The sequence below is a fragment of the Eulemur rufifrons genome, chromosome 9 (genome assembly GCF_041146395.1).
Source record: "Eulemur rufifrons isolate Redbay chromosome 9, OSU_ERuf_1, whole genome shotgun sequence".
Lineage (NCBI taxonomy): Eukaryota > Metazoa > Chordata > Mammalia > Primates > Lemuridae > Eulemur > Eulemur rufifrons.
Genome location: NC_090991.1, coordinates 10,826,659 through 10,841,807, shown reverse-complemented (window position 1 = coordinate 10,841,807; position 15,149 = coordinate 10,826,659). Strand labels below are relative to the sequence as shown.

The 15,149-nt window shown below is 58.5% G+C and overlaps 2 protein-coding genes across 2 annotated transcripts; one reads left to right on the top strand and one right to left on the bottom strand.

Moving 5' to 3' along the window:
• The first annotated feature begins 2,562 nt into the window (after positions 1-2,562).
• On the top strand, positions 2,563-4,072 carry LOC138392543 (putative ATP-dependent DNA helicase DDX11-like protein 8). Its single transcript, XM_069483388.1, has 4 exons — positions 2,563-2,697; positions 2,988-3,066; positions 3,240-3,394; positions 3,476-4,072. The coding sequence occupies exons 1-4, from the start codon at positions 2,623-2,625 to the stop codon at positions 3,503-3,505; spliced, it is 339 nt and encodes a 112-aa protein (XP_069339489.1). The 5' UTR covers positions 2,563-2,622; the 3' UTR covers positions 3,506-4,072.
• A 155-nt stretch (positions 4,073-4,227) lies between these two features.
• LOC138392542 (WASH complex subunit 1) lies at positions 4,228-14,915 on the bottom strand. Its single transcript, XM_069483387.1, has 10 exons — positions 14,731-14,915; positions 7,988-8,099; positions 7,638-7,784; positions 7,350-7,486; positions 6,978-7,113; positions 6,639-6,840; positions 6,363-6,524; positions 5,480-5,638; positions 4,775-4,843; positions 4,228-4,622 (listed from the first exon to the last, which is right to left on the bottom strand). The coding sequence occupies exons 1-10, from the start codon at positions 14,904-14,906 to the stop codon at positions 4,483-4,485; spliced, it is 1,440 nt and encodes a 479-aa protein (XP_069339488.1). The 5' UTR covers positions 14,907-14,915; the 3' UTR covers positions 4,228-4,482.
• Positions 14,916-15,149: the final 234 nt, after the last annotated feature.

Sequence of the window (15,149 nt, the reverse complement as noted above, 5' to 3'; positions counted from 1 at the left end):
ATTACCCAAGTATGATGGTTAATTTTATGTGTGAACTTGGTTGGACCATGCTACTGACATATTTGTTCAAACATTATTCTGGATGTTTATTTGAAGGTTTTTTTTGGATGAGATCAACATTTAAATCTGTGGACTGGTAAGTAAAGCAGGTTGTGAGTGGGTTTCATACAATCAGCTGAAGGCCTGAATTGAACAAAAGACTGACCTTCCCTGAACCAGAAGGAATTTTGGCACTAGATGGCTTTAGAACTTGAACTGTGACATTAGCTCTTCCCCGGGTCCCCAGCCTGTTGGCCTACCCTGCAGAGTTTGGGCTTGCAGCCTTTGTAATTGTGTGAACCAATTCCTTAAATCTCTTCCTTTCTCTCTCCCTCTCTAAACACACACACACATACACATACCTTATTGATTCTGTTTCTCTGGAGAAGCCTAATATACAAGGTGCAATGGACTGAATCTGTCTGTCTCCCCAAAATCCATATGTTGAAATTCTGTACCCCAAGGTGATGTGTTAAGTGGCGAAACTTTCGGGAGGTGAGTAGGTCATGAGGGCAGAGCTCTCATGAATGGGATTAGCATCCTGATAAAAGAGGCCCCAGGAAGATTCCGCACACCGCCACCATGTGAAGACACAGTGAGAAGGTATCATCTGTGAACCAGGCAGAGGGCCCACACCAGACACCAAATCTTCCTTTATCTTGGTCTTTCCAGCCTTCAGGAGTGTGAGAAATAAATTTCTGTTGTTTATAAGCCACCCAGTTTAGGGTATTTTATTATAGCGGCCTGGACAGACTGAGACACCAGGAAGATGGCATCATCTTCTCAATCAGTAAAGCAACAACTCTTTAAGAGGAAAGAGGTGTGTAGTTAGTGGAGGTTGGTGAGATAGCTGGAATGTTAGAGGAGAAACACTGCCCTGATTTTAGCTTCTGAGCCCAAAAACTGAGAGTTTTAATGCTTTATACAATCACTTATTGCTTAATGATAGGAATATCTTCTGAGAAATGCGTCATGCGGTGATTCTGTCATTGTGCAAACGTGCCAGAGGGTGCTTACACAAACCTAGATGGTACTACACACCTAAGCTATATGGTGTAGACTATGGCTCCTACTCTATGAACATGTAGAGCATGTTAGTTGTACTGAATACTGCAGGCAATTGGGACAGATGGTAAGTGTTTATGTCTTGAAACATCTAAACATAGAGAAAGTACGGTTAAAATATGGTATGAAAGATAAAAAAGTTCACTGGGCACAGTGGCTCATGCCTGTAATCCTAACATATTGGGAGGCCCAGGCAGGAGGATAGCATGAGGCCAGGAGCTCAAGACCAGCCTGAACAAAAACAAGACCCCATCTCTACAAAAAATAGATAAATTAGCAGGGCGTTGCGGCCCTCACCTGTAGTCCCAGCTCCTCGGGAGGCTGAAGCAGGAAGATCACTTCAGCCTAGGAGTTTGAGGTTGCAGTGAGCTATGATGCCATTGCACTCTAGCCCTGGCAGCAGAGCAAGACTGTCTGGAAAAAAAAAAAAAAAAAATTACACCTACATAGGGCACTATGATATTGTAATGTATATATATTGAATTTTGTCCATGGTTCTTGGCTCATAACTGCCATAGACCTTGTTACAGTCTTTTGTTATAATGTTGGGGCACTTTATGCCCTAGAAGCAGGCCTCAGGAAACACTCTTTCTCTTTGACCTTCTCCTGACCTCATTTTTTCAGCCCAACTCGGGACTCTAATCTGCTTGTGGGTCATAAGACCCCCATTCTAGACATACCCTGCCCCATACCCTGGAAGAAGGAAAACTGCACTGCCAGGCCAGGAAGAATCTATGGACAGGCCTTGCTGGGTTTCCCCAGTCTATTAGTATTAGATCACACCCTTTCTGTCCAGTCACATTTCTACATGGTTGTCAATCATGCCTATCCAATGAAGTTTCCATATAAGGCCCATAAGGACAGGGTTCAGGGAGCTTCCGGATAGCTGAACAAATGGAGGCTTACAGGGAGCTGAACGTTGGATGGCAGCAGAGCAAGACTCTGTTAAAAAAAAAAGAAAGAAAGAAAGAAAGAAAGAAAATTGCACATACACAGGGCACTGTGAAATTGTGGTTCATAGGTGGCACCTCCAAGCTTTTAGACGGCTTATAACACTGGCTTTTCTCCTCAAAAGCCTTTCCTTCAAATCCCAGCAACTCTCCCTAACATCCCCTGACCCTGCTGGGAAGTCACAGCAAGTACCAAAGTCAGTCCAGGGAGCACTTAGCACAAAATGCTCCCATTGATCATTTCACAGAACCAGGCTTTCAGAAAAGTGCCTGCTCAGGGGCCCTCAGCGGTGGGGGGAGTGTTTCAGCAACGCGACCTGGCCCCTGGAGAGCAGGTGGGAAACTGGCCTTAACTTTCCCAGGACGCTGTTCATGGTAGACTGGATCTCTGCACTGAGCAAACCCTTTCCAGGTGATAGGTACGACAGTGGGGAGGGACAGAGCGACCGAGCACAGCTGGGGCGGCCCGAGGAGTGGTGGACGTAGCAGCTGGTGGTGCAGGGTGAGGACCCGGGTGGGGCCTGATACCACCCCCACTCGCTCACGTCTCCGCCCCAGGTGTGTGGTCATGGTGGGCATGCCCTACCCCAACGTCAGGTCTCCAGAGCTACAAGAGAAGATGGTCTACCTGGATCAGACCCTTGTGAGTGCCTCTAGTATTCAGAGGATGTGAGGACAGCGGGGGTGGCGGTGACACCCTAGGCTGAGATGGCAAGGCCCACTGACCCATGTTCCCTGTCTACTCAGAGGTCTGGCTACACTTCCACACCTTCTTGATCTCTGTGATGTCACCTGTGGCATCTGCTGCTGGCATTGGCCCAGAGCCTCCTGGTCTGGCTCTAAAGCCTGGCAGGGTGTTTCCCAGGGAGAGTGGGGACACTAGGCAGGAGGCAGGACACAGCCCTCACATGTCATCTCCTTTACTCTGCCCAGCCCAAAAGGCCGGGGACGGCCCCCCCAGGGAGGGCTTTGGTGGAGAACCTGTGCATGAAGGCTGTCAACCAGTCCATAGGTAGGCCCGGGGCCGCGGCTGGCTATCGAGGGGGACGGGCGGAGAATGTGGTAGCAGGGAAGGGGGGCTCACCTGTCCCATCTGACGGCTGAGGAAGGGTAGGGGACCCCGTGGGGACGTACTGTCGGGGAGGCAGATCCGCCTCGGAGCTGCAGCCCCTCGTGCCCATCCAGGCAGGGCCATCAGGCACCAGCGGGACTTCGCCAGCATAGTGCTCCTGGACCAGCGCTACGCCCGGCGCCCCGTCCTGGCCAAGCTGCCAGCCTGGATCCGAGACCGTGTGGAGGTCACAGCCTCCTTTGGCCCTGCCGTAGCCACTCTGCAGAAGGTCAGTCCTGCCTCTTCCCTCCCCTGAGAGCCTCCCCCGCCCTGAGGTCTGGTTTCTCACGGCCTTGTCCTGTCCCCACAGTTTCATCGGGAGAAGTCTGCCTCTTCCTAATGCGCAGGGACACCACGGCCCCTGCCAGGCCCCTCCTTCACCAGGGCTGCCGGAGATGCTGTGTGGCTTGGGCCTGGCCTGCAGGGAGCCTGCCAGGGAAGGGGAGGCCCAGGGGAGGGCGCTGCGCGCAGTGTGCTGCCAGGGTCCAGGCACAGGCAGCCGAGCCCGTGGGAGACAACTTGGCTAATCCTGGAGAAACGGGGAGTCGCGGCCACCCTGGGGGCGCCCCCCTCCCTGGAATCCAGTCTGTCTGCCCATTCAGCACGGCCAGGGGGCCGTGTGCTTCTGTCCTTTCTCACTCAAATGAGCTGTTCTAGACCTTTCACCCTCTTCTAAATTTAAAATATTCCCCATTTCCAGGCCCTGGTGGCCCTAGAGCTCCTGAGTGTCCCCAGTCACGTCACTCCTGCCAACCACTTGAGCAAACTGGAAGACACCTTCTACCCTGACATCAGCAAGTATGTCAAGGGCCATTGGCCTCTCAGCGTGACTATTTAGAGACCCCACGTCTGTCACTGAGACGCTTTCTCCTGTGGGAAGATATTCTCCCTCCCGTCTGCAACAGCTGCCCCTGTCTGTGTCTGGCCCCAGAGAAAGGGGCCTTGGTGTCCCGGGATGTTCTGCCCTGTCACATAGACCCCCTCGGGGCGGGAGGACGGCCACTGGCTCTGAGATGTGCGCGCCCTGCACGGCTCCTGTTCCTTAATTAAAAGCCACTGGTGGTTTCTGCTCAGTTCTGGTTACGCTTCTTTATTGACCCGCGGTGCTCGTCTCTCCAAGTCTCTTCAGGGAAGACGAGAGCCCTCTGGGGAGGGGGTGGCGCACAGTCCCACAGTGGTGCCCCGGCAGCCCTGTGGCCTGCAGCCAGCCTCCCCGTCCTTGACCAAGGTCCAGGCACACCTGGGGCCGCCTCCATCCCGGCCCCTCCGTGTGAGGGCAGCAGCGCAGGCCTGGGTTGGGTGGGATGGCGCAGGCCCCTAGGACTCCCAGTCATCCTCGTCTTCCTCTCCTTGCGGCTGCTGAGGTGGAGGCAGAGGCGGGATGGAGTCTGACACTCGGGCAAAGGCACCTCCTGGGCCCTCACTGGCCCCTGACCCAGGTCCTTTCCCAGAGATCCCTGGGAGGGAAAAGGCTGAGAGTGAGGGAGCTCGGAGAGGGCACCAGTTTACCGGCCCCCGGAGACTTAAAAACAGGAAGGAAAAGAAAGGAGAACATGGGAGATGCAAAATATCCCAGGCCCGGCCCAGGGAAGGCAGCTGTGCCTCCTACCTTTGCGTCTCATGGCCAGCTTGTTAAAGAGATCCGACATCAGGTCCCCACCTTGGCTTGTGGCTCTCACTGCAATACAGAAGCCACAGGTGGGGGGTTCAGTGACACGGCCCTCCTCGTTCCCTGTCCCCCCGAGACAGTCCCCAGCCCTCCACGGCCACCGTGTTCACCACAAGCTCTCAGTGCTTCATCCCTGGACCTAGCACTGGGCACCAGTAAGACAAAGGTGACGTTTGAGGAGCACTCTCACAGCCACCCTGGGAGACGCTGCACGGGGGAGGAAAGTGGCCCAGAGAGGTTAGGCAACCCGCTCAGGACACAAAGCATGTCAGCAGCAGGACCGGGCAGTCTCAAGAGGCTTAGAGAAATGGCACTGAGCTCACCCTCAGGTCTCTGTCTCTAAAGTACCTGACCATTTCCTTGGACAACTCTTGCAGGGTGGGAGAAAATTCTCTTTTGTCCTAGTTTGAGCTGAGACAGGAAAGCTCCACTAAGCGGCTCCCAAACCAGGAAGGAGCCCGTGGCCACCCAGGGCTTCCAGCAAGCGCCCTGGGGAAGCACAGCGGGCTGGCGTGCAGCTGGGGTGTGAGCCTCACCAGGGGGGAGGGGGACAGAGGGCACCCTGAGGGACCTGGGTGGTGTGGGAGGGGAGGGTGGTGTTTTGCTTGGAGCCCTCCTCCTGCAGTGGCCCTGGGGTCCCCTCACCTTGTTCCTGCTCCTTCTGTTTCTTCTTCTCCAGCTTGCGCTCCTTGACGCTGCGCAGCTTGGCCTTGCCGATGCCCCCAGCTTGGCGGATGGACTCCAGCAGAGAGGCCCGGCCACTGGAGGGCTCGGCCACCTCCTTGGGCGCTCCCTGGACAGGAGCTGGGAGGGGAGAAGGTGCGGGGAGGCAGCACTGCTCAGGCAGGGCTGTTGGACGGCCTCGCCCAGGCTGCGGTGGGGGTGACACTCCAGTCCTGAACTGTCCCCTCAAGAACCCTGGGGAGGCGCCTCCTCTTGAAAGAGGAAGCGGGTGGCGCAGCCAGGCCTTGAGACCGAGCAGGGCCGGGACAACGACGTCTGCAACCGCCCGAGCTCAGGAGTGTTGTGTGCAGTCACCTCCTGCCCTGTCCACCCTCGTGACCAGGTGCCACCCTGCAGAGGGGGCTCTGTGAGTTATCCACGTGCTCACAGTGTCTATTCGACTCGGGAGCCTGCAAAGTGTTTCTGTGCCGTTTTCTGGATGCTGGACACGGACTGGGAGATACGACATTAAAGCTGGAATTTTGTAGCTTCAGGGACACGGAATTTTTGTTGCTGTAGTTTTCATTTCTTTTTTTTTTTTTTTAGCAGACCCCTTTCTTCCATTGGTTTAACTGGGGGACGGGGGGACCCAGAGCCCCACAGTTCTGGAGGTCAGAATTCCAGAGCTCTACAGTTTGAAAACCACTATTTTATGAACCCAGTGGAACAAGATACTTGAAATGAGGACTATTCTGAAAATCTAGAATTTATGACCACTTAACACAACTACAGAAGATCCCTCCGGGATCCTGAAATTAGACACAGGCCCCCTCAGAAAGAGCCCCCACCCCCGCACTGCTCCCACCTGAAGGAGACACGCTGCTGCCACTGTCGTCCTCGCTGGCACCTTGGCCTGCAGGGGCCATGGTCTGGGGAAGGGGGGTGCTGACCAGCGCTGCAGGAGCTGGGGGAGGCGGCGGTGGTGGTGGAGGTGGCGGGGGTGCGCTTAGCACCCCATCCGCTAGGTCTGAAAGGGAAGGTGGGAAAGTGTGAGGTGCCCAGGGAAGAAGGTGGCCCAGCAGGGAGCTCCCAGCGCCCAGCTTCCCCCAGCACCCAGCTCCCTCCCAGCACCCAAGCTCACCTGGCTTGAAAGGCTCAGCTACCTCTGTGTGGAAGGTGGGCAGTTCTGGAATGGTGCCAGGGGCAGAGGGGGCGATGCCAGGGCCCAGGTCAGCGCTGTACGTGAGGTCATCCGCGATGCCGGGCAGGTCAGGCAGGTAGGAGGGCACATCAATCTCAGGCACCTGGCCCAGGTCTGGCACATAGAAGTAGTTTTCTGGGACCTGCAGGATTAGGTGGGGGTATGTGAGTAGTGACAGGGACCAGGAGGGGCAGCCAGCAGGTCCTCGTGCGCACCCCACGGAGCTGGGTGGGATACCACCTGGAGAACAGCCCGGGCAGCCCCCGCCTCCCGCCCCACCTGCTGCTCCAGCTGCTCCCTCTTGCTGATGGACAGGGGGGCATCAAACAGCTTCTCCTCCGTCTCTGCCCCCAGCATTACGTGGGTCTTTGTGACAGCACCAGCCAGGGGATCCAGGAGGACATACTTCTTGTACCTATGGTGGGGGGGGGGTTGTGAGGGCAGGCAGGAGATCGTCTGTCCCAGGCATTCCACTTCCTAGGGGCACAGTACACACTCTGGGGTTCCCAGGCCTCCCGAGCCAAACCCCATAGTCAGCTCCGGGCTCCCAGCCTCATGCTCCTGCCAGCCTAACTCTGCCACCCCTGGGGTCCCACTGAGTCAGGCAGGCCTCCCCCAAGACCCCATGGCCCTGCCACCGTCTGGCCATACAGGTTCTCAGTGGTGTTGAAGAGCAGCAAGGAGCTGACAGAGCTGATGTTGCTGGGAAGAGCCCCCAGCCCCTCCTCGGCGGCGTCCTCGGGCTGCGGCGTGGTGCTCACACACACCGGGAAGTACTGCAGCTTCTCCTGGGGAGGGCGGGAGTGACAGGGGTGGAGATGTCAGTGCCAGCCAACGTGACCCAACCCCGTCTTGGAGGACAGAACCCACGGTGGGCCCTGAGCCCCTCCCCAGCAGCCAGCCTCTAAGCAAGTGGCCAGTGGCAGGGGTGGCCCTCACCTGCAGAGCCCGCCCATCCAGGGGCCGATGCTTGCTCTGGATCCTGTGGCGGGGGCGTCTCTGCAGGCCAGGGTCCTGGGCGCCCGTGAAGATGGAGCTGTGTTCCTGCAGGTGCTCTGGAGCCGGGTACTTGGCGCTGGAGAACACCTGTGGACACAGGGCCAGCCTGAGGGGCCCAAGAGGCTCCAGACAGCCGAGGGTTGGGCGGCAGGCGGAGCAGGGGCCGGGGCCCTGGGCAGGAGGAAAGCCCGAGGTCTGGCTGGACAGCAGGGGCAGGGACCCGGGCAACCTCTGACACGGGAGAGGGAGGCGCTGTCCACCAGCCATACATACAGGGTCACGAGTGCTACCTTGATGGCCTTCTTGCTGCCCTTGATCTTCTCAATCTTGGCCTGGGCCAAGGAGACCCTCTCTCCGATGGCTTGCAGCTGGCTCCGGCTCAGCTCTACTCGCTGGGAGATCCTGCCACAGAGGAGATCCCTGAGTCTCGGGCTGCTCCCGACCCCTGCAGTCATCGGCGCACCTCGCCTGACAGCAGCCCTGCCAGGCCGGGGACTTGGCCAAGGGCTCTGAAGTCAGTGCTACCCACTTGTCAGGGCTGATCTCGGTGCTGCCCACATGACCTTTACAGGAAAATCCGACCTGGAGGGTCTGGAGTTAACTGCACTGGGTCCTCGGAGGCTCCCGGAAGGGATGGAAACCGCCCTGGGCCCGAGCTGGCACCCGTACCCGCCATCAGGCAGGCGCACACAGAGAGAACCCCAACTGCTCACGGGCGGGTGCACAGCTATGACAGCTGGCACCGCCTTTCCACACACCTCACCACCACGTGACGGAGGCAGAGCTGGCCTCTGCAGAGGACCCTGGACTTCAGAGAGGCCAGAGACTGGCAAGGTTGCACCTAAGTGCCACCACCTGAGTTCAGACCCTAGACCTGTGGGCGAGGACGTGCCCCTGCATGTGACAAATGTGCACAGGCTCTTTCTGGTCTGGCTGCTCACCTGCTCCCACTCTCCCTGGACAAGGGTGGGCTCCAGGACACCAGCCACCTGCTATTCCCTGCACGTGCAAAGCACGTCTGTTTCATGGCCTCTGCATCCAGTGGACTGCGTGGTGCAGACATCCACGTGGCTGGCTCCTGCACGTCACCGAGTCCCCTCCTCACTGTGACCCAGAATCCGGAGATGCACCTGCCACGTCCCAACCCCACGCCTGCTGTGCTTTCCTCCACGGTGACACTGGATGTGACACATCTCTTGCCTGCTGTGCTCCAGCCCAGGGGGTCAGGGCTGGGTTTTGTCCCCTGCTGCATTCCCAGAGCCTGGGACAGTGCCTGGCACGTGGTAGGGGCTCACTCCAGGGCTAAGGAATGACTGAGGTCCAAGTGTCTAACGCTTAAAGGTACACGGCCCCACTCGCACTTTTCCACATTGTTCGGCCACAGGGACGTTCTCACTGCAGAGTGAACTCTGACTCACGGGTGCCCCGCTGTCCTCCTCCCAATCGCCCGTACCTTCCCTACCCCCAGGAACCCCAGCCCTTGGCCACGACAACCGTGCTCCACATCCAGAGTGGTCACCTGAGCCCCTCTGTGAGAGTGAGCGGGTGACAGGCACGAGAAACTAGGGGCAGAGGCTCAAGTCTGGCTGTCGGGGAAAGGTAGGAGGGCGAGGTGGGGTGACACAGGGGTCCCACTGTCTCCAAGGTCAGAGACCCCAGGACCAGGGACCACTGCGATCTCGCTAAGGGTGAAATGCACAGTCAGGAACCTGCCCAACCTGCCTGAGCCACTTCCACCAACTCCGGAAGGTCTCGGCCTCCAGAAAACCCACCCATCAGCCACTTGCACAGTCCAGGGGTCTCCACGCCCTGAGCAGCCTGCCCTGATTCTCCGGCCCCTCACGTGCGGGGGTGCGGTGAGGGGGCAGGGCTGGACTACAGGCAGGCCCCACAGCAGCCAGCAGGTGGGCAGAGGGCACCGCTTCCTTCCCACCAGAGGAGGCAGAGCGCGGCTCTGTCTCTCCCGATGGGGATGAGCTGCTTTAATGCAGCCCAGTGCCCAAGGCAGCCCCATTCTGCCCCTGGTGCTGAAGCACCGTCCCCTGGTCACCTGCGCACTCCACCCGAGGTCCAGGGGGACAGGGCAGGACACTGGGACTGGAGACAGAGGCTGCTCTGTCTGGCGCTGCCATCCAGGAGAGAAGGGCTGATGGCTCAAAGTGGCAAAGAGCGGGCTCAGCAGCAGCCTGGCACATTTCTCCAGTGGGTTCTTACACCGGGTCCGGCAGCACTTACGAAAGGAAGAGGCGAGTCCCGGGCCCAGCGCTGTGCTCGGGCCACAGCGTCTGTGTTCTTGGCAGGGCTATTAGACTGGTGTGAGGGCAGAACCCGCAGCACAGCGCCCCTGGGGCGGCGGATTCTGACGGCTCCTGACGGAACCCTGTGGAGGAGACAGTGCTGCGGGCTGCAGGCGAGCACACACGGGACAAGTCACAGCAGACGCACCACAGCGCCCACACGGCCCTGCTGGGGAGAGACTGACCCCAGCCCTGCACGTGGGGCGCTGGCAGGGCCCGTCCAGCTCAGCCAACACCTGAGTAGGAAGCTGGGGACATCAGGCGGGGGAGGGCCATGGGCCGCACTGGGGCAGCAGTGACAAGACAGATGCCCAAAAAGGAACGTGAGGCTGCTGTAGGTTTAAACAATCACGTGCCCACACACAGAAGGTAGAGGGAACGTGGTTTAGAGCAGTTCTCGTGAAGAAAGACCTGGAAGTTTCAGTGAAGGAGCAGCTCGGGAGGGGCCCACAGCAGTGTGGTCTGGAAGGCCGCGTTGGGGCTGGGATGCTGATGAGCAGCGCCCACCATGAGGGCGATTTGGTTCCCATTCCCGGTCTAGACGCCCCCGGCCTGGGCCACAAGCCAGGTCAGTTTCCAAGCTCATGGCCGAAGCCGCTCCCTGTGGCACATCTGCCCAACACGCGGGAGGAAGCTGCCTCTGCTGGCCTCACTCGGTCTGCTCAGAGCTTGGCCTCAGTCCCTCTCCCTCCACCTGCCCTGGAGGGGACGTTTCCCAGCATCCTCTCTTGCTGCTTTCCCTCCCAGCCCTCAGCGTTCAACACATGACTTGCGTGTGTTCAGTTCCTGAAGCGCAGAGCTGCGCGGTGCGGCCGGAGGGGAATCAGACGGCGCACAGCTGCCCCCAGAGCCCTTCAGGTCGAGCGGGGAGGGGCGAACTCAACATCCACAACCACAGATCCCACGGACCTGGGTCCCACGTCTCATTCGCAGCAGGGTGGCCTTGGGCGAGTCGCTAACTGGTCTATGCCTCAGCTTCTTCAGCTGAAAAACAGTCTGGTAACTTCTATTTCATGGAAGTACCGTGAAGGATCCAATGTGCGGAGCCTGTGCAGAGCTCCTGTCCTGGCTGACGGCCCAGGACTCGGTCAACATTGGCTGTGATTGCCCGTGAGACCGGGACGGGTGGGGGCTATGCGCACTCAGAGGGAATCTAGAACTTCTGCACAGCAGGACGAGGGCGGCTGGGGAAGGTTCAGGAAAGAGGCACGTTGAGCAGACGCAGAAGCAAGTTCCAGGCAGAGGAAACAGGCACTTTCAAAGAGATCGCCACAGAGGACAGGGTGTCAGAGCAACGGCAAGCAGCTCCTCTGGCCGCAGCCTGAGGCTTTCGAGGAGGCTCCGTGGGGACCACTGTCCTCCCAGCAGGGCAGAGTGGCCAGGACGGGGTTGGGCTCCCTGTCCCAGCATCTCTCAAGACGACCTCGCATTCACTGTGGGAGGCTTCCCATGAAGCCAGGCGGCCCCAGCCCCTGCAGGGCTGCCACTGGCCCGTTACAATCAGCGTACCAGTCCCCAGAGGCTGCTGGGGAGGAGGAGCACCTACCCCTTACCCAGGTTTGCTGCGTGTCCTCCCCTCACCCCTGTCATAACCCCAAGGACGCAGACCCTGACCCTGGGCTCTGGCCTTCACCTTGTCTTCTGCAGCCTCTGGGACAATTAAGAACGATCAGCTGGTGACGCAGCGGCTGACTGAGTGCTGGGTGCTCTGGGGGCCACCAGGTGCCAGGCAGTGGCGGGAAGGGGGGACGGAGGGCGCACAGGGAGGAAGGAGGAGGGAGGAGGAGGGAATGGACAGGGAAGGCGAAGAGGGAGGAAACGGAGGAAGGAAGAGGTGGGGAGAAGGAAGAAGAGGGAGGAAAGGACAGACAGCCTTGCGGACAACGTTCCCCCTTTCTCAGGAGGAGGGAGCTGGAAAGTGGCTGCTCCTTCCTCCTCGGGCTCAGGGCTGAGGCAGTGACCCAGGTCTAAGCCAATCGCGGAGTCACATCCCCTGGCCCCAGGAATTGATTCTGGGTAGACATGAGAACCAAGCCAGGCCAAATGGGGCGAGTGTGACTCCGGAGGAGATGCTGCCCAGTGGGGGGCATTCTTTCCTGAGACCTGGCCCTGAGTGCAGAGCTCTGGCCCAACTGGTTGTCACCTTTCACCAGGAGAGCAAGGTCTGTGTGGGAACGGAGCCAATGGAAAGAGCCTCGCTGAAGTGCAGTGAAAGCAAAACCAGGTCCTGACGGAACCATTGAGCCCTTCCGCTCCAAAGCCTGCTCTGCTGATGCTCACTTTCCGCCTAACCTGGGTGGGGGCCTGACTGGCAGGGCAGCCTCCGAGTCTTACTTCTTCCTCTCCTCTCTCGAACCCCAGCAGCCCATGCAGTTCATGCCGTGCACCAGGGATCACCCAGCCCGATGCTCTCCCATCCCACACTCTAAGCTCCTTGAGGATACCATCCCGTGCCCACCTTTGGTATCCCCCAGGGTCGAGCATGACACCAGCACATGGCAGAAGATGGATGAGGTGACCGGGGACCCAGTGTGAGGGAGCGGGACTCATGCCCAGGCTCCCGAGAGGCACCTGCCCTTCTTGGGCTGTGCCAGCCACATGCTAGACCTGCACCCACACCCACCTAAGTCACCACTCCCCTCCCAGGGAGATGGCCTTCCTGCCCTCTCCTCATCCCATCCCAGGGCAGGGGGACATTGCACGGTGCTAAATACCAGGATGGGAAAGGAAAATGTGCAAATACCCAGTGCTCCCCTTAGAGAAGGATATGCATGCAGCCCACCCTGGTGAGGAGACACAGTAATTTCTGAAGGAATGGCCTTGGCATCCGTTCCAAGCACTGGGCATGGGGTGGCCGTCATCTGGGGCTGCTGGCTCTTAAAGGCCTGTGTCCCTTGGGCACATCCAGCATAAAAATTAGCACAATAGAGGCATCTATAACTACTGACAACAGGTTGATGAATGGCTACCAGGGCAGCCAATGGGCAGAGATGATATCAGCAGGGAAGAGCTGACATTTCCTGAATGCTTACTAGCTGCCAGGCACGGTTTCATTCCTTTGCATGTTTTAAATCATTTAAGCCTTACCACAGCCTAGGAGGAACATACCAATACTACCACAGTTTTACAGACGACAGCAGCAAGGCTTAGTGGGGTTAAGTGACTTCCCCAAGTACACAGAAAGCAAATGGGGGAGCCGGATGTGAGCCGGGACATTCTGCTCCAGAGTGAGCCCTGGTCACTCAGTTCTGCTCCTTGGTTACGGGGACATTCTGGACAGGTTTGGGGCAGGCGGTGGGGTGGAGGATTTCGGGCATCAGAGAGCAGGGAAGAAGTAGGAGAGGCCAGAGGATGTGGTGTTTGTGCCATGTCCAGCTGGAGGCAATGACCCCATGCCCCAGGGGAGGGCTCCAGGACAGCCGGACGTCCAGCCGGTGCAGGAGGAGGAGATGCACGGGAGTGGGGGGGACTCCAGGTCTGGTGTTCAACCAGTGGGGCGTGACCTAGACCCTGAGGGGACCCTGAGTCACACACTTCACACTGGATGGGAGGAAAGGCCCCTTGGGAGGCACAGGGTGGCACCCGGGAAGGAGACCCAGCTTCATTTCAGGTTCTTCCTGGCCAGACAGGGACAGGACCTGCTCACCCAACACAACCTGGGACCCTGCACGGAAACAGCAAACACCATCCAGGCATTCCTGCTCAATGAACACGGAAGGTGCTGGCTCAGCGCTGAGACACGAGAAGCTGCAGCTCTCCAGCCAGAACCCCCAGTGGCCCCTGAGGCCCCGCCGGCCCCTCCTTGCTCCAGGCACACGGGCTCCTTCCAGATCCTTCCCACCTCCGCCTGTTAGCGCATGCCCTTTCTTTCTGGAATGTTCTTCTTCTTGACCTACCCATTAAATCCTCAGATCTTACCATAAATGTAACTTCCTTACATACACCTCCCCCTGTTACCCCCAGACCAAGCCAGGCCCTTGTCACAAGTCCCATAGCACATGTCCCCTTCACAGAGAGATGCCAACAACCCCACAGAACCTGGGCCGCAACCTGGTCTGAACTCTGGCTGTGCCACGTTGCCAACTCTCTTAGCCTCTCTGTGCCTCAGTTTCCTCATCCGTACACTGGAGGTAACAACAGGACCTCTCCATACAGTGTAGCAAGTGTAAATGAGTTAATGCGCTCAGATCAATGGCGGTGCATAGTTAATGCTATATAAATATTAGTAATCACAAAATATTATAAATATATCTTCACCATTGTCATTAAATAACTAATCATGCGAGTGGTTGTTTGTCTCTCCTGCCAGGATGTCCTCCAGCTGGACAGGGCCGCGGTGATATTCATTGCTGTATCCACAGAGATTATTAGCACAGGGCCTCGCACACAGCAGTGCCGGGTAAACACCTGCCGGCTGCGGGAACCAGTGAAGGAACAGGGCCCGCGGTGGGAGGACCAGCACCAGCTGGGAGCGCAGAGGCACCATTGGGGCCCGAGGGACCCACAGGAAGCCAGAGGCCAAGGGGGGCAGCAGGCAGTGAGCTCCCCGGCACTGAGGGGAAAACGCTTGCGCACTGGGCTCCTGCCTTGGACCCGTCCTGCACAGGGAAGCCAGCTGGGTCCCCCAGGACCAAGAACCAGCAAAGGGGCTGCTCCCAGAGGGTGTGTTCCTGGGACTGGAGAGAGAACTGTAGGGACGGGGGGGGGGGGGGGGGGGGGGGGGGGGCAGCACCTACCTGCTAAAGATGTCTGCGGAGACCTTCTGGAGGTACTGCAGGGCATCCGCCACCTGCTGGATGGCCTCCTCCCGTCTCAGGTCTGGCTGGATGAGGGGCACCGCATATGTCTGACCTGCCAAGCAGTGCTGGGTCCTCACGGGAGTCATGGTGCCTGCGTGGGCGAAGCGGAGCATCAGGACCACCCCACGCTCACCCCTCCCTCCCAGCACAGGCCAAGGTGGTGTCGAGAGACAGCACAGCCTCATCCCACCCGCCTGCACAGGGCAGAGAGCATCTGGTGGGGCCAGGAGCTCACAGGAGGCAGGAGACAGCTGATGCCTGTTGAGGGAATGAGGGAGGGAGAGGGCAGGATCAGGGACTGGGGAGTTGGTAGGGACAGTAGAGGAATTCAGAGAATGGGGCAACATTTCCTGTCT